Source organism: Serinus canaria, chromosome 12 (genome assembly GCF_022539315.1).
Source record: "Serinus canaria isolate serCan28SL12 chromosome 12, serCan2020, whole genome shotgun sequence".
Taxonomy (NCBI): Eukaryota; Metazoa; Chordata; class Aves; order Passeriformes; family Fringillidae; genus Serinus; species Serinus canaria.
Genome location: NC_066326.1, coordinates 18335493 through 18356866, shown reverse-complemented (window position 1 = coordinate 18356866; position 21374 = coordinate 18335493). Strand labels below are relative to the sequence as shown.

The 21374-nt window shown below is 47.8% G+C and overlaps 1 protein-coding gene across 1 annotated transcript in view; it reads right to left on the bottom strand.

Annotated features, from left to right (window-relative positions):
- SYN2 (synapsin II) overlaps nt 1-7868 on the bottom strand; it is a 176284-nt gene extending 168416 nt beyond the window's left edge. Inside the window, exon 1 of the mRNA XM_018915255.3 lies at nt 7495-7868. Coding sequence (XP_018770800.3) covers nt 7495-7868 — 374 coding nt within the window. The remainder of the gene's footprint in view (nt 1-7494) is intronic.
- Nucleotides 7869-21374: the final 13506 nt, after the last annotated feature.

Here is a 21374-nt window from a genome sequence, read left to right as displayed (position 1 = left end):
GCCAGTTTCCCAAATTTAGGAGTGTCACACCAAAGGCAAGGTTGTTTTGCTTTAATATCAGGAGTTTCTTGCTGCACAGGGCATTTTAAATGAATAAAGGTGATTTAGTGTATGCTTTTTCACCCCATATAAAACACACACATTGGTAGGATTATCTTTTACATTTTGATAAGATTATCTTTACTAATCACAATTTGGTCAAAGTCTTGAGACAGAGACCCTTTAAAAACCTCCTCCCTCCTCTGCAGCACCGCTGGATTTGCCTCCAAACCCACCCCCCTTCAGCCCCTGCCAAGGAATCCCTTCCATCCCCTCCACCAGCTCCACTTTTGTCCCAGGCTGGGTTTCCCTCCCCATTCCCCACCTGGCTCTGGATTTTCTGCTGGTGGCAGGGAGCTGTGCCAGGCCAGGAGGCTGCAGGGACATTGTTATGTCCTCCTCCAGAGCCATCCCAAAGGACTGCAGAGTGCTCTGGCCGAGCAGCCCCCTCATTCATGCATGATTAAAACCAAGTGATGCCTTCCAAATTTGGGAAACTGGCTGGCTGAAGGCTGGCACTAGATGGAATGAGAGCTGCAGCTACTAAATCAACATGTTACAAATAAACACAAGAGGATTCCTGGCCAATTGGAGTGGGGACTGCTCATTAGTTATGCACAACTGGGCCATCCCTAATGACCAGAAAAGCTGCAGAGAAATTGTCACTGTGGTGTGTTCATGGATGTTTGGTGGTTACAAAAACCCAACAGCACACACAGCTTTAATTGAGACTGGTTCCACCTTCCAGTGAACAAAACCAAACCCCAAACAGAAATCAAGCCCTAAGAAACTCACACTGCTCACTCCATGAAGTTTTTGTGTCCTCAAGCAGGGCTTTTCTGCACTGGGTTCATATTAAAAAATGTTTCTGATGAGCAATGCTGGCCCACAAATGACTGGGTGATTTTAAACCAGAAAGTTTGCTCTTCATTTAGCATTTGGGGTTTATCTCTGGAGCCTGTCACAGGCTGAGTAACTACTCAGGCAGTAAACATGAAGTGAAATGTGTAATTGTCTGGGAAAAAAAAAAGGTACTGATACTTACAACCAGATTTGTGCTTTAAAAAACCACAAAACCAAAATTTCCCGGCTTTGTTCTTTTTATAATTTCAGTTCTGCTGCCAACCAGTCTGATATTCAATGTTTAAAGGACAAGGCACACTCAGTGATGATTAGTTTTCAGTATTGAAGCAGCTCTCTGAGTCTTATACATAAGTTTTTAATAAAGATAATAATCTATACACAGCACCTTGGCCCCTTGCCACTGATGCATGGCCTCTCATCAGCTGCTTGCTCAGCACTGAATATTCAGGGCTTTTTGTGTAAAGAACAAAATGGTTATTTCCATTTTGGAAATTAAAAACAAACCTATTTTCACCATCTCCAAATGAACCCATCTAGCTGGAATGCTGGACACCTGGTGCAGAATGGAAAGAGAAGCTGAAGCAAGCTGGCTTCAATCCAGCTCTGTCAGCCATCACTTGGATGACCTTGAACCAATGATTTCACTCCTCAGTTTCCTCCATTTGTAAAATATCAACAAAGATCCTCAAAGCTGTGGAGCCGCCATGGGAATCTGTCACATCCAATCACCAGCAAACCTCACAAGGGGCTCTTGAGGCTCTGCCCTCCCCTGCAGCTCCCTGGAGCAGCGGAGACATTCCCACTGCAGCTCCAGACCTTCCACCAGCTGTGGGAGCTCATCCCGGGGTGCTGCAGGGCAGGAATGGAAATGTCTGGTGGAAAGGACATCCCAGGCCTGGAAACAAAACCAGCTTTTCCAATGCCTTTATGGAAATGTATACAGATTACCAGCGCTGGTTCTTTGGAAGGGTTTGCACTTTTCCTCGAGGGGCTGTTCTGGAATGACAGGAGATTTCCAGCTGGGGGAATGGCTGCTGGATATTGGCTTCCACCTGTGGGCCAGGGGGTCATTCATGGTACAAAGGGACCAGGGGGAAGTCTTCCATGAGAACCAGGGTTGTATTTGCTGGGAATGTCCTGAGGAAGGCAGGAATGATGCAGCTGACTCCATGCTCTCAGAAGGCTGATTTATTACTTGATTATATTAAAGAATGCGAAACTATACTAGAGAATACAGCAAGGATACAGACAGAAGGCTAAAAGATAACAATGAAAGCTCCTGACTCTCTCCAGAGCCCTGACACAGCCTGGCCCTGGTTGGCCAAAGAGTCAATGAGCCCAAAGTGCTGGGAAGGGTGAAAGTTGGACAAGAGTCTCACAGCTGTGTGTGCTTGGCAGAAAGATTTTTGAATGTGGAGTCTGATGAAGGGATGGAGATGGAAGCAAGTTTTGATATAGAAGGAAAGAATTGCTGAGCCAGTCTGACTGGATAACCAAGGAGGCAAAGGCTGTGTGAGTTAGAAGGGGTTTTATGGCTTAGAGCAAAGGATAAACCCACCCCAAACAAGAAGGTGTTTGTACCAAGCAGGAAGAGAGCACAGGCAAACAAGGCAGCAAATGTGGCAAGGAGAAAAAAGGGCTCAGAATTTTCCACTGCAAGAAAACTGAAAAACAACTTCTAGCTTAAACTGTAATGTGCTGACTGTGAGTGACTGGAGAACAGTGACATGAATATGCTAATGATAGTAGGTATGACAGGCTATAGGCAATAGTTAAGGTATAGATTGGTTCTACTGTATGAAGATGCTCAGCAAAGAGAAGTATAGAATGCAATGTAACCAAACCAAAGGGTCTCCAGGCCTGCCTGCAGCTGGAGCTGACAGCTGTGGGCACAGCTCTGTCACCCACCCACAACTCTGGACTGCTGCAATGACTTGGATGGAATAAACTGCATTTTGGATACAATGAACTGCATTTTCTATACAACAAACTGCATTTTGTATACAATAAACTGCATTTTGGATAAAATACACTGCATTTTGTATACAACAAACTGCATTTTGTATACAATAAACTGCATTTTGGATACAACAAACTGCATTTTGGATACAACAAACTGCATTTTTATACAATAATCTGCATTTCGTATACAATAAACTGAACTTTGGATAAATTAATCTGCATTTTTGGAGAGCTGCCTGGAGTCCCACATCCCTCATTTCAGGTCTTACACCAAAGGAACAATCACCTGTGGGTGAACAATCTCCAAACACATTCCACATGAGCACAGCACAGCAGAAGCAAATGAGATCAGAATTGTTTTCCTTTTCTCTGAGGCTTCTCAGCTTCCCAGGAGGAAAACCCTGGATGAAGGGATTTTCCAGAGCATGTGAATGCCACAAATCAGAACCAACCAAGATCCCCTGCCGTGGATTTACTGACTCCAACCTTTAGCCTATTTTCAATTTGTTCCTTCTCCTGCCACCAAGGCTGGGGGAAAATCTTTGATTCAGCTTTTTCTACAGCCCTGCCTTCAGGAGAGGCATGATCCCTAAATGTGGCTGGAAGACTCCAAAGCACCTGTAGGAACAGAATTATCCTTTGCAGCTCTGACACACTCCAGACTGAGAAAAGAGGGGGCTTTGACACAGCTGCATTTACTCTTTCCTTAAGAAGCAAGAAAAATGATAAAAACCACACAAATTATGGTAGAAAAGCCAATTCTCCCATTTTTCCCCCTGTCCCATGCCATAAAAGCAATTGAAATGGAGAATTTCAAGACTTTCAATAGCACAGACCTCTTAGGGCAGGAAATTGAGGAGAAAGATCACTGAGATCAAGATTATAAAATGCAAGAAACAACTTGGGATTTGATTCTAGGTAGAATATCCCAAGTGATTCCACGAGCAGCCACAAAAATGTTGGGTCACTAAATCTTGAATATGCCATGAATGTAGTATGAATATAATACTTGAAGTATGAGTCAATCTTTCAGAGAAATAAAATATATTGAAAACAAAATGTCCCTTAGTGCAGGGGTAAGAGAAAGGGTCCCTTTTTGCCTGGGTTTCTGCCTTTGCTGACAGAAAAAGGCGTCCCTGTCCCCATCCCTGTCCCTGACGTTCCCTCTGGCCCTTGCTGAGGAGAGGATCCTGAACCAGTGGGATTTCAGTGGGATCCAGACCAAAATCTTTGGATTTCCATTGAACCTGCAACCCATGAGCAACAGACACGTTTGCAATTTAAGGCAAACAAACACAGTGCAGCAGAAAACACCAAAAAGCAGAGGCCAAGCACCTGATCCTCCTGTGAGCACCAGAGCCCAGCAGCTCCAGGGTTCTGGGGGCTCTCAGGGCTGGTTTGGTGCTGGTTTGGTGCTAGTTTTGGTGCTGGTATTGGTGCTGGTTTGGTGCTGGTTTTGGGAATGGTTTGGTGCTGGTTTGGGGCTGGTATTGGTGCTGGTTTGGTGCTGGTTTAATGCTGGTTTGGTGCTGGTTTGGTGCTGTTTTTGGGGCTGGCTTTGGTGTTGGTTTTGGTGTTGAGTTTGGTGCAGGTTTGGTGCTAGTTTGGTGCTGGTTTGGGGCTGGTTTTGGTGCTGGCTTTGGTGTTGGTTTGGTGTTGGTTTGGTGGTGGTTTTGGGGCTGGTTTTGGTGCTTGTTTGGTGCTGGTTTAGTGCTTGTTTTGGTGCTGGTTTTTATGCTCATTTTGGTGCTTGTTTGGTGCTGGTTTTGGTGCTGGTTTTGGTGCTGTTTTGGGGCTGGTTTGGTGCCGGTTTGGGGCTGCTTTTGGGGCTGGTTTGGTGCTGGATTTGGTGCTGGTTTTGGTGCTCGTTTTTGTGCTGGTTTTGTGCTCATTTTGGTGCTTGTTTGGTGCTGGTTTTGGTGCTGGTTTGGGGCTGGTTTGGTGCTGGTTTGGTACTGGGTTTGGTACTTGTTTGGGGCTGGGTTTGGGACTGGTTTAGTGCTGGTTTGGAGCTGGTTTTGGGGCTGGTTTGGGGCTGGTTTGGAGCTGGTTTTGGTGCTGGTTTGGGGCTGGTTTCATGCTGGTTTGGAGCTGGATTTCTGGATTTGGTGCTGGTTTGGTGCTGGTTTTAGGGCTGGTTTGGGTGCTGGTTTCGTGATGGTTTGGTGGTGGTTTGGTGCTCATTTTGGTGCTGGTTTTAGGGCCGGTTTGGGGCTGGTTTGGTTGCTGGGTTTGATGCTGGTTTGGTGCTCGTTTGGGGCTGGTTTTACTGATTTTGGTGCTGGTTTGGTGGTGGTTTGGGGCTGGTTTTAGTGCTGGTTTGGTGCTGGTTTGGTACTGATTTTGGTGCTGGTTTGGTGCTGGTTTGGTACTGATTTGATGCTGATTTAGGTGATTATTTTGATGCTGGTTTGGCTCTGGTTTTGTGCTGATTTTTGTGCAGGTTTGGTGCTGATTTGGTGCTGGTTTTGGTGCTGGTTTTGGTGCTGGATTTGGTGCTGGTTTTGGGGCTGGTTTGGTGCTGAGGTTTGGTGCTGGTTTGGTGCTGGTTTGGTGCTGGTTTTGGTGCTGGTTTGGTGCAGGTTTGGTGCTGGTTTGGTGCAGGTTTGGTGCTGATTTTGGTGCTGGTTTGGGGCTGGTTTTGGTGCTGGTTTTGGTGCTGGTTTTGCTGTTCTTGACGGGGTTTGCTCAGAGCATCAGATGCCAGAGCTCTGCCAGCCTCCCCTTGCAGCCCAGCCCAGGAGCTTGGGGTGCCCAGCAGCCCCTGGCACTCACCTGCTGCCCCTCCCAGCCTCCCTTTGCCAATCCTTATCCCATTTTAGCTCACAAACCCCCCAGCAGATCCATGCATGGAGATCTGTCCTTCCCTAGGCATGGACAAACTCTTCTGCATGAATTATCCGGATTCACACACGTCTGGAGATGGAAGGGGCTCAGAAGGGTCAGAGATGTCATTTTTCAGAATATATTTCAAAATCTGCTACAAAACAACTCTGATTGCTGGGAAAGGAAAGAGCCGGTGCAACAACAAACTGCTTTTTCTAGAACTGCTACGTATCCATGTCACACACTGTGAGGAGGAGAAAAAGGCAAAAGCAAGCAGGCATGAGTAACCTTGTGTAGATCTGTGAGGCTCCTACCTGGAGTTCTCCAGGGGGAACTCCCCGTGGAAGCAGGGCTTTCAAAGCTTTGCCCCCATCCACAGACTGTGCTGATTTGGAGTGCATTTATCAGGGATGTAAACCACGTATGAAAAACCACGTTCAAAATCAGCAGACTGTCTCCAGTAAGCACAAAAAAATCTCCCAGAGAGAAACCTTTTGGGCAAATGCAGTTCTTGAATGTGTCAGGCAGAGAGCTGTGCACTCTAGAATATTAAATAAATAAATGTTTCTGCAAGGCAGGGAGCAGTGTCCATGGATGCATCTCCATGACGTAGCTACAGAGGCTGCCTCAGTCTGGTCGATACAACCACCTTGTTTTTTCAAAAAGAAAAAAAAATAAAAAAGGAAAAAGAAAACCACCCCCCTCCCCACACACACAGAGCCACAAAACCAGACAGGAGATAAAGCCTGGAAAATGTAACAGGTAATGTTATCTCAACAGAAATAATGTATCTGCTATAGTTAAAGGCTTCAGTTTTCCTTCCAAGTATTTTATTGAAGTGCCGTTTTCAAAGCAAACGGGATCAGCTCACAGCACTGCCCATGCCCATCCAGCCAGCAAGGCTGAGAGGCTGAGAATGAAACCCTAAACCCACAATCCATTACCGGATGATCTCAGCCTCACAAAAACAGACTTGTTTTACTCTGCATTATTTTAAGGCGCTGCTGAGACCTTCTGCACCGTAATTAGCAGCGGCGAACGAGGGGATTGCCAGCTCGGTGTGCAAACGCACGAGTTAGCGAGGGATGGATAGCAAGGTGTCCTTCTAGAGCATCCAGCAGTACAAACAGGTCGGCAACAGCCATAAGCTCTGCTGCCGGTACCAGCCAGGCACGCCGCTGGCCAAGTCCCACGCTTGGAAAACCCCACGGTTTTCCTGCTACCAAACACGCAGCCCAAATGAAACCGGCCGAGTTAATGCAGACCGGGCAGGGATTCCCGGAGCTGGGGCAGAAGCAGGGCTGGTGCCCGGCATCCCCAAGGACCTTCACCCGAACGGCACAGAGCAGCGGGAGCTGCGTGAAAACAAACGGGCTCGTAAACACGGATTAACACACGCAACGCCACCGCCACGGCAGCTGGGCGCAGCAATCCCTGCCCAGGGCACCTAAATCCAACGTGCCCCTTGGCACGGGTCCTGTGCTTCCCCAGAGAACACAGGATATGCTCGGTCAGGGCGCTATAAATGTTTTATTTAGTGTTGTGATGGGAAGCAGATTTCAGGGCTAGTCAGGCGCTCCAGCGCTCCCTGGGGTTGTTTTTTTGGGGTTTTTTTCGCTCCATCTTGCAGCCCGTGAGGCTGCGCTGCAGCCCCTCGGCGGGGCCGGGCGGGGGCTCTGCCCCAGGTGAGCCGCACCTGCCGGGGGGCACCGCGGGTAGGGCGGGGAAGGACGGGGGGCACGAAGGAGGAGGAGGAGGAGGATGATGATGATGATGATGCAGGGGCAAGCGGGGGGCACCTACCAGTCCGTGTGCGGCTCGTCGATGACCAGGAGCAGCTTGAACTTTCTGCCGACAGCCGCGGAGACGGCGGCGGACGCGTCCACCAGCCCGGCCGAGGCCGCCGTCTGCTTCACGGCGTTGGAGAGCGAGCTGAAGAAGCTGCTGCCCGCCGACTGCTGCGGCGGCGGCGGCTGCTGCTGCTGGGGGGGCGCGGGCTGCGGCGGCTGCCGGCGCTCCGCGGCCGGCGAGCCCGAGGCGGGGGCCGGGGAGCCCGCGGAAGGCGGCGGCGGCGGAGGCTGCTGCGGCTCAGGCCGCTGCAGGTCGGTCATGTAGCCATTGGGAAGGTTGGCGATGAAGCTGCTGTCCGAGAGCCTGCGCCGCAGAAAGTTCATCATCTGGCCGGGCGGGGGGCTGCGGCGGGGCCGGGAGCGGGCTGTGCGATGCGCCGGCGGCAGCGCTCCGCGCTCTGTGCGCCGCGCTCCGCGCTCCGTGCGCCCGCCGCGCTCTGTGCGCCGCCGCAATGCCACCGCCCGCCGGCAGGGGGCGGCCGCGGGGCGGGCGGAGCGCGGGGACAGGGAGGGGACAGGGAGGGGACAGGGAGGGGACAGGGAGGGGACAGGGAGGGACAGGGATGGGATGGGAACGGGGATGGGAACGGGGATGGGAACGGGGATGGGATGGGATGGGATGGGGGATGGGAACAGGCATGGGACAAGGATAGGGACAGGGAGGGGACAAGATGGGACAGGGATGAGGAAGGGGATATGGAAAGGAATGGGGACTGGGATGGGGATGGGGACAGGGAATGGGGACAGGAAGGGGACAGGGATGGGACAGGGATGAGGAAGGGGATAGGGACAGGAATTGGAACTGGGATGGGGACAGGGAGGGATAGCAATGTAGACAGGGATGGGGACAGGCCACAGCCAGCACGGGGATGGTGTGTGTGGGGGTGTGTGGGTGTGTGTGTGGGTGTGTGTGTGTGGGTGTGAGTGTGGGTGTGGGTGGGTGTCTGTGGGTGTGGGTGGGTGTCTGTGGGTATGTGTGTGTAGGTGTCTGTGGGTGTCTGTGGGTGTGGGTGGGTGTCCGTGGGTGTCTGTGGGTGTCCGTGGGTGTGTGTCCAGCCGGCACCACAAGGGCCGCGATTCCCCCCCGCCACAGCAGCCCCGCCGTGCTCAGCACGGGGCAGGGGGTGAGGATGGAGCGGGGAGAGCTGCTGGGGACAGCTCCGCGCTGGCTCGGGCACTGTGCCTGCATCGCATCCCGGGACAGCTCCAGCGTCAGCACGAGCATCCCCGGACAGCTCCATCCGAGCATCCCTGGACAGCTCCAGCTCCATCCCGAGCATCCCTGGACAGCTCCAGCTCCATCCCGAGCATCCCTGGACAGCTCCAGCTCCATCCCGAGCATCCCTGGACAGCTCCAGCTCCATCCGAGCATCCCTGGACAGCTCCAGCTCCATCCGAGCATCCCGGACAGCTCCATCTCCAGCACCCTCCAGCCCTCTGAGGAAGGGGTGCTGTGTTTCCTCAGGCAGTTTTACCTCGTCACCAGAACTCGGGTGCTTTTCCCAGCAGCTTTCTCTAAGAGCAGTGAGCATGCTCCCCCCCGAGTTTTGGGACAAGCACCGTGTGTGACACAGAGCACAGCTCAGCCCTCATCCTTGTGTCAGGAGAACCACAACTCATCTGGCTGAGATCTCTGCAGGCCACACTGAGTGGAACAGGTGCTCCAGTAACAAACACAGGGAATCCATGCAACAGCTCCTTTTAGAGTTTTGATAAAATCCCAGGTACCAACACTTCCACAGTTTGAATTTCACACATTTTGTGCAGGATTCTTTAATGAAGGGCCGAAATTAGAAATATTGATGAACTATAGAATGACACAACCAAATCAAACAGCAGGGCTAATAGGTGATGGTTGTAATTTAAACACCATGGACACGCTGGGGGACAAATTAGATATACCAATAAATGATATTTTAATTTTTGGTAAATTCCTGTTCCAGATTGAGGGATGGTTACATGAAAACACCTCTCTTTGGCCACGCTGCTTCCTGCACAGACCCAGGAGCTGCTCATTGTCCTGACAGCACTTCTGGGTGATTTGGCTCACTCAGACCAAATTCCCCACGGCAGGATGAGAGTTCCATTTTCCTGGGCACAGGAAAACAGGTTAACAGGTTAACATTTTAACAGGTTAACAGGTTAACATTTTAACAGGTTAGCAGATTTGCCAGGTTCCTCCTGCAGGGCTGGAAGGCACCTCCAGTGCCAGCTTGCATTGTGTTGTATTTCATTTCAAATATTGCTTGTGTTTAATTTTGCTTTTTTAAAATATTGCTTGTATTTAATTTTAAATGCAATTTCTTTTTAAAAAATGACAGCCATTACACATATGGACTGACAACCTGGGTGGACAAAGAAGAGCTGTGTGTCACTCATAAATTTGTGACAAGATATATATAATTAATTTATGACAATATATATCAATTTGTGACAATATAAATATTAAAATATATCTAAGTAGTGGTCACTGGTGTGGCCAGCAGGTGCCCCTGGCACCCAGAAGTGTCAGGTCCATTGCCTGGAACAAACTCCAGAGGAAGATTGCACAGAGGGCTTCTCCTGCTTGCAGGGCACTGACACAATTCTGGCCCTGCTTGCATATTTCTGTGGAAAACTTTGTTTTCTTTTGGATGAAATCTGATTGCTGCCCAAGGAGTTTCTTTGTGCAGTCTCAGAGCAGTTTCCCCAGGGGTTTCTCTCACTCCTGGATGGTTGGGTGAGTGGCAGGAGCCCTGCTCACCTCATGGGCACTCTGAAGGTGGCATGGCTGGAAAATAAATGGCATTTCCCACTTTGCACACTTCATGCCCTTTGAATCTTCTGGCCCTTCCCCAGGAGCAACTTCTCACGGAATTTTTGTGGAGCTGATTTTTAATTTCCCTTTTTACGTTGCCACCACTTTGCTGACAAAAACCTTCTAAGACATCCATCACCCTCAAGTGCCAGAGTCAGAGGGGCTGTAAAACATTTATAGGGCGTTGCAGCAACCTTAAATCCAAATCTGCACCGAGGCAGCTGGCAACTGAACGTGGTGGAAGTGTCAAAAACTTGGTTTTTAATGCAGAGCAGCCACAATGCAGAGCTCTCTGGGAAGCACTGCTGCTGCTGGGAGGGAAAACTTTGCTGAAAGAGCATCAGAAGATCCTACAGGGAGCTTGGTGGATTTAACAGCACATAAACCCGGGCCTGAAAAGGAACAAATGGCATTTTTGGGGTCCAAAGTGCTGTTTGTGACCCCCTCAGAGCACATTTGTGAGGGAATTCAGCACCTGATAGGAAGTGAGGATCCTGAATTGCTGGCATGGTCAGCAACAGGAGGGCTCAGTATCAAAGGAGAGAACACAACAGAAATCTCAACTCCAGCTTGGTTTCCTGCCACTGAAATCAGAATGCTGAAAGAAATCAAATTATTTGTGATCAGTTGTGCTGACAAACTGAGAGGAGAAGGAGAGGGGGAAAGGATGGAGCACCCCAAGGTGAATCCTTTCATCAGACACTTGAGTGAATTCCCCTGCTGCTGCAGTGGCCCTGGAGCACAACCATGCCAGCTCTCTGCTCCTGATCCCCTGGCTCTGCCCTGCCTCCTGCCAGAGGTGCAGCTGGAGCCTCTGAGGTGGGACAGAGCCAGGCTCAGAGGGAGGCACTGCCTCTCTCCCTGCCCCAAAGGGCACAAACCAGCCCAAAAGGGCTCAAACCTGCCCCAAAAGACACAAACCAGCCTCAAAAGGACCTCCCTACAAACCAGCCTCAAAAGGACCTCCCTGCTCCAAAGGACACACACCAGCCCCAAAAGACACGAACCAGCCCAAAAGGGCACAAAGCAGCTCTAAAGGGCACAAACCAGCCCCAAAATGACACAAACCAGCCCCAAAGGACACAAAGCAGCCCCAAAAGGGCTCAAACCAGCTCCAAGGGACACAAGCCAGCTCTAAAATGACACAAACCAGCCCCAAAATGACCTCACTGCTCCAAAAGGACACAAAGCAGCCCCAAAAGGACACAAAGCAGCTCTAAAAGGACCTCAGTGCTCCAAAGGACACAAAGCAGCTCCAAAATGACACAAATCAGCCCCAAAAGGACACAAACAAGTTCTAAATGACACAAACCAGCCCCAAAAGGACACAAACCAGTTCTAAAGGACACAAAGCAGCCCCAAAAGGACCTCACTGCTCCAAAAGGACACAAAGCATCCCTAAAAGGACACAAACCAGCTCCAAATGACACAAACCAGCCCCAAAATGACCTCAATGCTCCAAAAGGACACAGAGCAGCCCCAAAGGACACAAACCAGTCCCAAAGGGACACAGAGAAGCTCTAAAGGGCACAAACCAGCCCCAAAATTACACAAACCAGCCCCAAACTGGCACAAAGCAGCCCCAAAGGACACAGAGCAGCCCCAAAATGACACACACCGCCCCAAAGGACACACACCAGCCCCAAAATGATACACACCAGCCCCAAATGACATACACCAGCCCCAAAGGACACACACCAGCCCCAAAGGACACACACCAGCCCCAAAGGGACACAGAGCAGTCCCCTCCTCCCTCCCAGGCCAGGCTCTCACTCCTTTCTCCCCACAGGACACAAAACAGCACCACACACACGCTGCTGGTTTAAGGTGGAAAAGGGAAGTTTATTTTCTGACTCCAACATTGGTGGATTTCCAAAAGTGGCAGTGGATGGGAGGCTGACAGTGCCACCTCTCCAGTGACACTGCACACACCAGATCAGATTTCTCCTCCTCCATAAAGGAATGCAGAGCTATCAGTTATTCACAGAAAGTGGGTGAGAAGGCTCTTTACAAGACTGCAAACACCACAAGGTTCAGAAAACCCCCAGAAATCAGGGCGGCACTCCATGAGTGATGGGCACCCTCAGGGAGCACGGCTGAGCAGGACCAGGCTTTTGCCAGGTGCTCATTTCCCGGTGCTGGTGATAGTGGCGCCCTGGAAAATGCTAAGATAAGCTCTGAAATGTCAAGCCTTGTGTTCTACCTGCATAAGTAGTATAATTGCTAGCTTGTGGCATCGTGTTTTTAAAGATTTGTTGTTATTATTATTTGTGTTAGTTGTTTTGTGTTAAGAAAATGTTTGGTCCTTGGTTCCCCCCATGTTCTCCCCTCACGATGGTTTGTCCCAGGTTGTCTGTTACTTTCCTTTCCCGCCACTTGCCTGCCCATCAAACCCAGTGATCCTTCCCTCCTCCCAGTGGTGCCACCCACTCCCCTTGTCACTCACTGTAACCACCCCCCTTTTGTTCGAGATTTTTCCATGTCAATCACCCTTACTGTGCTGTATGATTTGCCCCTGGGGCTTTTCCCCTCCCACGTATGATCTTTATTGGTTCAGATATGTTGTTCGTTCCTCCCCTACCCTATTCTTATTGGTTACTTTGAGTCTCCCCTTTCCACGCCCACTCCCTGTGTCAGCTCCCCCCCCCCCAGCCTGTCTCCCTTGTCACTTGCCTCTGGAACCATTAAGGAATAAAGCCTCCTTGACAGCCACGCAAGTGTCCTCTCTTTTTCCTTTGCCTTGGACTCCTCGTGGTCTCCTCCTCGCCTGTGCCACCCGCGCCACAGATGGCACCACCACCTGGGGTCCTCTGAGGGAACCTGGGGGTGGCAAATCTTGTGGCTTCCTCCGGCCAAGCTTGGGGAGCAGCTAGCTGGGACTGATTGCTCCTGTGGCTGCAGGGAAGAGCCACACTAGCTGAAAATGATTGTTTAGTAATTAAAATAATTATTGTATAATCATAAGAAGAACAATGAGAAACTGTATGTTCCTAGTCTCAGGTGGCCATGCTTGGCTGAAATCTATGTATACTATAGAACAATGTGAGTTTAATAATTACCATGAAATTTACATAATGATAGAATGTAAAAGCATATCCATCCTGAACCTATGTGGGAGTCAGATTTGGGTCTGTACCCCTGACACCCAGAGCTCTTCAATAGAAGCACCTGCATAGAATCATTTCTGGTGATCATGTGTTCCTGAATGCTGACACTGGTGCTCCTGGAGGAGCAGCAGCAGGACTTGCACAGCCCCCCGTGCTCAGCACCCCAACCAATCCCACCTGCAAAGCCCAGGGGAGTTACTTATCTCATAAATCAGCCCCCAAAATCTCATTAGTGAGCAGATTCACCCCTTTGAGCAGGGTGAGCCCCTGCTGCAGGAGAGGGGTCTGCACTCTGGTGGGTGATTACTGCTGAGGTGGGAGAGGGAGCTCAGGACAAACTCTCTGTGGGACAGGAGAAAAACAGGAACAGGAGGTGACAGCCCACCTGTAATAAATCATTACAGCTAAATAAAATGCAAAAAAAAATTCAAAAATTGCAGGTAAATAAAATTCCCTCTCTTCCAAAACCTGAAGCTATGACAGCAGCAAAAGTTGTCTTCACATTTCCTACTACGAAATGATCTGATTTTTTGGTTCAGTATTTTCTGTACTTTAAAATTTTTTTTCTGTAATTTTTTACATTTTTATTTTCTTTTGAAATACCTTCATACAAACACAAGCTCCAGGCAGTTTTTAGCATGCATTTAAGGCTCAGACACTGCTGGTGCTATTCTGTACCACTCAAACTGTCCTGTGAAGGCTGGAGGCAATCCTGCAAGTATTTCAGAGCCCAAGCCACAGAAGCCTAAATAATTAATTTTAAATACAATTTATTTCAAAAATTACACAGATGGACTGACAAACTGGACGGATAAAGAAGGGCTGTGTGTCACACAAAAGTTTTTACATATTAAAATTTATATAAACAGTGTTTGCTGGCATTGTGGATAAAGAGGTGTGGGTCACACACAAGTTTGTGTGACAATAAACACACTTTAAATTTATTTAAATAGTGTTTGCTGGCACTGTGCACCTGGAGGAATGCATCAGTTAACCTGCTCTGCCCACATCACCTGCTCTGTTTCCATTCCTTGGTTCTGCACTCTCTGGGGTTTGAGACCACAGCCCTTATTTTCCTGTTAGTTACAGCTGGTTTATTTCTGTTCCTCTCACTGAGCTGCTCTTCCCCCATGCTCTGCATTAAAAAAAAAAAAAAACAGAAAAACCAGGGAATCAGCTGGTGGAGGAGCCCAGCCAGCGAGGCACACTCGGCATTCTGCAGGGCAGTAAATCCACCAGTTTTGGACCCAAAGCTGTTTGCAAACTGCAGGTACCACGGGGGGGGAACCCCACCCACAAAACCTGGCCAGTTCTCAGCCTGGAGGAGAGGCAGCACCACGAAAAGCAGCAAAGAGCAGATGTTGGGAGGCACAGAAATAAATGCACACGGGTGAGACGCTGGGACGTGGCAGGGGCAGCAGAGTGAAGAGATTTCTGACAAAATACCCATTCCTCACAGCTCCAGCCAGTGGATTGCTGCTGTTGTGTCATTTGGGGCTTCTGAAGGATAAAAATAACGAGGAATGCTGTGAAGATTCTAGAGAAAAGGAATGGGAGACAAAAATGAGCAGAGCTGGGCTGGAGCTGCACTTGTGTGCTCTCACAGCCTGGCCTGTCAGAGCTGGAGATTTCCCAGCCTGAGCAAACCCCACAACAAAATAACATTTTCACCCTCCAAGGAGGAGGTTAAACAGCCTATGAGTGTCCCCTGATGATGAAGAAGCCTGCCAGGCAAATCACAGATATTCAATTTAATCAGCACCAAAGTGGTGTGGTTTGGGTTTTTTCTTTTGCAAGTGTTTTATTTACATGATGAAATTCAGAGTGAAAGTGTCCAAGCCTTCAGAATCACATTCTGGCTGATTGGTTGGATGAATGTGAGATCAGCTGGAGCACAGCTCTGTACTGCAAACCAAACCCAGCTCTGGCTGCCCAAAAAAAAGAACATAGCCCTGTAAACCACAACTCCAGCTGAAATGCAGCAAGCAAAAATGACACTTAAATCCAGTTTGGTCACCACATTAAAACCGTAATTTCCTTTTAGAATGATTCATCAAATGATTAATGGACTCAAATTTACCTAATTAATTACCTGCTTTGGTTCCCACAAGTTGATTTTGAACACCACGTGTGTGAAAGCCTGGTAAGAGTGACACCCAACATGAGCAGAGGATTGGAGGGATGAAAGCACAGGGCTGAGCAAAAACATTTTAAAGTTTAGCATTGTGTAATCCACCTGATTTTAATGGGCAGCCAGGCAAAGTGGGAGAGGCTTTGCCTGGCTGCCCATGAAAACAACGGGAATTGGAGGAGCTCTTTCCCAGTGAGCAACCAAAGAGGTCCCTCCTCTCTTTCTGCAGACCCCCAGAGCTTGCACACACTCTCCTTCAGTGAGAATTACAGCTTGGATGTCCCCACAGGTGCCCAGAGCGAGGCCATGAGAGAGGGGACACCCCCTGCCTTGGGGCTGCTCACTTTGGGCTCAGTCCTGGGTTTATTCCAGGCAAGGGAGTGTGCTGGAACCCAGGACATCCAGATGGAATTGGGGTGGTGGGGGACTCTTCCTGCAGGGAGGAAGGATGTGTCAGCACCCAGGATGTCCTGAGCAGCCAGGACCCCTGCCAGGGGCTCAGAGACCCTGGCACAGAGCCCAGAGTGTCTGTGGGTTTGGTTATGACCCATGGAGCAAATTGCCAACCTTAGATGAGGATCTGCAAGCCACAACAGCTTAGGTAGAATGACAGAGAATTTATCATGGGGTGAAAAATGGATTTTTGGGGTTTTTAGAATAGGGGGTTCAGGGGGCAAGATGGAGGCATCTGGGTGTGTCCAGCCTTCTTGGCCTCCATCTTCTGCTGTGATGGTGGCACTTTTGGGTTGGTTCAGAGTAGAAGCTCACTGTCTAACACAGGTGATGGGTATTGGGAAGTAATTGTAAATATTGCACAGGTAGTTTTTAGTGTAAAAAGATAACAACACCCTAGGGGCAGGCAGAGTGCATCTGTCTGTCCTGCTGAACAGACCTCAGCAGGCCAGAGAAAGAATTTTATAGATAAGATACAATAAACAACCTTGAGACCGAGAAATGAGGAGCTCTGACTCCTTCCTCAAGCACCAGGCTGGGAACAGAGACTCTCTGACACATCTTGGGGTCACCCTGAGCAGTGAGAGACCCCGAGGGGAGTGCACAATAACTGGAATTTGTTTGCTGCTAGCAGGGGATTTCCATGCTGAGTGTGACCAGAATAACTGCAGCACCACTGAGGGAATGGAGCCCTGTCCAAAGTGCCCTGGGTGAATCCTGGGTGAATCCTGGGTGGGGTGCAGCCCCCTGCCACCCCCTGTGCCCTGGATGGCTCCTGAGGCTGCAGCCCCAGCGGTCTGTGCCCACCTGAGCAGTGCAGCTGCTTGCCCTGCCCCTGCTCAGGGAACAGGCAATTCCAGGGGCTCCTCATTCCACCAGAAAACTGAGGGAGCCCTCTGCTCCAGCCCAGCCTGCTGCACTAATCACAGCCTGGGCAATCCTGCAGCCCAGCCCTGAGCCCATGCTCCACTCTCCAGGAACCAGCTGGGTGTGAAATCAGTGCCTGAGGGCTTCCTAAAAGCTGATTTTCACCAGGTTCCAGTTAAAAACATCTGGAAGCAGGCGCACAAAGCATGGGCACCCACCTGCCCAGGTGTTTGGGTGCTGTCATGAGGACTGGTGCATCCCAGGGACGTGTTGGTGTGAGGTGGGGAGCTGCAGTCACACTGCAGCTGGTGCCAATGGGCTGTAATTGCTCCTAAAAGTGTCACCTCGGGCTTTAAATGTGACCTGTGTCATTCAGTGCAAGGCTCAGAGACCAGGAGTGAAGGAAAATGGAGAGAAATCTCCTTTGCAGTGGGCTCTTGGAGATCAGCAGGGCTCAGAGGGGCAGGGGCAGGGCAGAACAGCAGGTTTAGGGCCTTGGGAGGATCTGAATGCCTCAGAAAGTCAGGAAGATTTCAAAGTTTTGATGTGTTCTGGTTATTTGGTCCTTTGTTCAAATCACTCTAAGGGTGATTGTGCTTTTAGCACTTGATTCCATTTTAGAATCTGGGGTTTAATCCTGTCTCTTTTGCAGGTCTGCAAGAGAACAGGAGTTAATCTCGGGCACCTGGCACTCAGAAATGCCACAAATGGTCCAATATTCACCTCTCTCATCCTTTACCAAAGTGCTACTCCCGTTATTTCCTGTGTGAAATCAAATCAAACCAATATTAAACCAAACCAATAATAAATAAAACCAAATAAAAATCAAATAAAGTACATTAACTAAGTCACATTGTTCCTGTTTACAGGGATTAATTTTACATTTTTAAATAATAATAATATAGGTTTTGGATTTCTCCACACCTTACCTATGTTCTCTGCTGCTCCCTTTCACCCCTTCAGTTCTGAACACAGAGCAATTTGCAGTGGTCTGGGGTGAAAACCCCTGAATTTCTACCTGTCCCTTCACAGGGTAACAGTTACAGCTTGTGAGTGAAAATCAAAGCAAGCACGAAGGAAAAATGTGAAATATCCCAGGATGGGAAATTAGAGCTGAGATAAGAACACTTAAAGGAGATTTTCTCTTAAAACCAGGTCTTGGCACTCATGCAAAACTCATTTATTTGATCTTGCTGGTGGTTTCTGTGTTTTAGAGCCACAGGCTTAGCCCTAAAGGTGAGCTCCTCTCACTGCCACCTGCCAGGAGCAGAAGAGGTGCCCGAGCTGTGCCCATTTCCCTGCCCCAGCAAACGGGCCAGGAAATAATTCTGGCAGCTGGCAGGAGAGCCCTGGGCTCAGAGAGGTGCCCCCTCCAACAGCACCAGGCAGGCACTGCGTGTGCAGGCACAGGGGCTCCTCCTCAGTGATAATCTAGGGTTACATTATTTAAATTTAGGGTTAAATAAAATGGTCTCTCACCTGTGAGAGAATGTGTGATGTTTCTTCCCACACCCAAATCCAGGGATAAATACTAATACTAAATATAAAGCAATGAGACCGACAGGAGAAGTCAGGGGCTCACACTGTGCAAGGAATCTTGATTTATCACAGAATTTGGCAGGGTACTTGAAAGTGATTAGCTAACTTTGTGTGTCATTAACATGGATCCCTGCGTGAGTCTGTCTGTCTATTTTTACAGAAGATCCTGTGTTTTGGTTCCATATGCAGGCGAAATATTCAAATTCAGGCAGAAAAGTCAATAACTCAGCTTAGCTGAGTCACTCTGTTGGAGCAACAGCCCCATCTCAGTGGGGGAAAAGGGATCAGGGAGCCTCATCCAGGAGCTGAGGGCACCACCAGCAAGGAAAGGGAGCAAGAACAGCCTCCAAAAACCTGCCATGGTGAGCCCCAAGGTCCTTCAGGAACATCTTTATAAACATTGATAAGGTGTGCGTGGAACAGAGCTGATGAACTGCTGCAGAGCAGGAAAGGTTAAGGTATAAAAATAGAGCAGGGCTGGGTCTGTGCAGGGAATTAACCCTTAAATCTGCTGGGACTGTGCAGGGAATTAACCCTTAAATCTGCTGGGTCTGTGCAGGGAATCAACCCTTAAATCTGCTGGGTCTGTGCAGGGAATTAACCCTTAAATCTGCTGGGACTGTGCAGGGAATTAACCCTTAAATCTGCTGGGTCTGTGCAGGGAATCAACCCTTAAACCTGCTGGGTCTGTGCAGGGAATTAACCCTTAAATCTGCTGGGTCTGTGCAGGAATCAACCCTTAAATCTGCTGGGTCTGTGCAGGGAATCAACCCTTAAATCTGCTGGGTCTGTGTCCAGGACAGTGCTGGCTCTGTGCAGGAATCAACCCTTAAATCTGCTGGGTCTGTGTCCAGGATCCTGCACTGGGGGCTCTCCCAGCCCTCAGTTCATTAATGAGGCAGCACAGCCTCGTTTTCTCTCCAGTAATGAGTCTGAAGGCCCACAAATAGCTCTGATTACAGCCCTTGGGGATAAAGGAAAAAAAAACAAAAAAGGGAAAATAGGATGAAGAATTTGGTCAGCTGAGTCACCTGGCTCAGGTGGTGAAAGCTTCCCAGATTTGCTAGATTATTTTTATTATATTATTATAATGTGGAGTATTCATTCACCAGGAAAATAACCAATATCTGTGTTTTTAACAGCTGCTTCTGGTGGCTCCTTCCCATTTTTGAGAGCTCTGCATCTCACAGTGCATTGCCATTGCCATTTCAGGCTGTGGCATCACTGCAGGGCTGGCTGGGACGTGGATTTGGGGAGAGATTTCAGGACAGAAGGCATACAGAGTGTGAATTTAAATATAAACTTTGAGATAAAAAATGCTGAGTTAGGAATGCTAGAGAATAAGACAGACATTGTTGAGAGAGAAATAGAGTTTAAAAAAGTTTTAAGGAATAACCTAGGTTATTGACATTTCAGGCTGTGGCATCACTGCAGGGCTGGCTGGGATGTGGATTTGGGGAGAGATTTCAGGACAGAGGCCCCACACAGTGAGAATTTAAATGTAAACTTTGAGATAAAAAATGCTGAGTTAGGAATGCTAGAGAACGAGACAGACATTGTTGAGAGAGAAATAGAGTTTAAAAAAGTTTCAAGGGATAGCTTAGGGACTTTGGAAAAATAGAATTATGAAAGATGCTTTGTAGTAAGACTCACAAAGAGTAGTTTTAGGTGATTTAGGTATTTACAACACGGTGTAGTAAAAAGCGGATGGGCTGAGAAACACTTGGAGTGTTTTGTAATTAGGAAATAGTTAACTTCTGGTTGTGAAGCATTAAAAAAAAAAAAAAGAAAAAAAAAGAAAAAAACAAAGAAAACAAAACACCCAAAAAGCTGTTTAAAAGCCCAAAAAATCCTTCAGAAAACTTATAGATATAAAAACTAATATATAAAACTTATAACTTTGTGTTCTTTGGTTTTTTTTTTTTCTTTTTTTATCCTTTTTTTTTGCTTAGCAGCCAAACACATTTATTAGTATTTTTTTTCTTTTTTTCCAGGAACCCAAAAATAGTTTGTAGTTATAATGTAAGCAATTGAGTTGCACATAATACAATCATATATTTCAAAAGAAACAAACAAAAAAAACCCCAAAAAACGAAAAAAAATGAAGAAAACAAAACCCAAAAAAGCTGTTTAAAAGCCCCAAAAACCCTTCAGAAAACTGATCTATAAGTGTCACACCATCTGAGCACAGGGAGAGCACTCTGGCTCCCAAAAGTAAATTTGCTTTTGGAGGTAATTTCTTACCAGTGGAAGAGGTTTGGTGGCTCTTAAGGGCAGCTATGAAATATTTATTTAATGAAAAGGTAACGTTATGTTGGGGTGTGACAAGTTAAGAGTAATAAAGAATTAAGTCATCGTGATTTCATTGAAACTGAGAGATGGTGTAATACTTATATATCAGTTTTCTGAAGGTATTTTTTGGGCTTTTAAACAGCTTTCTTGGGTTTATGTTTTCTTTGGTTTTTTATTTTTTTGGGGTTTTTTTTTTTTGTTTGTTTGTTTCTTTTGAAAGATATGATTGTATTACGTGCAACTCAGTTGCTTTCATTATAACTACAAACTATTTTGGGGTTCCTGGAAAAAAAAAGAAAAAAAAATACTAATAAATGTGTTTGGCTGCTAAGCATTAAAAAAAAAAAAAAAAAAAAAAAAATGTAGAAAACAAAACCCAAAAAAGCTGTTTAAAAGCCCAAAAAAACCTTCAGAAAACTTATATATATATAAATAATATATAAAACTTATAACTTTGTGTTCTTTGTTTTTTTTTTTCTTTTTTTTCCTTTTTTTTTGCTTAGCAGCCAAACACATTTATTAGTATTTTTTTCATTTTTTCCAGGAACCCCAAAATAGTTTGTAGTTATAATGTAAGCAATTGAGTTGCACATAATACAATCATATATTTCAAAAGAAACAAACAAAAAAAACCCAAAAAACCAGAA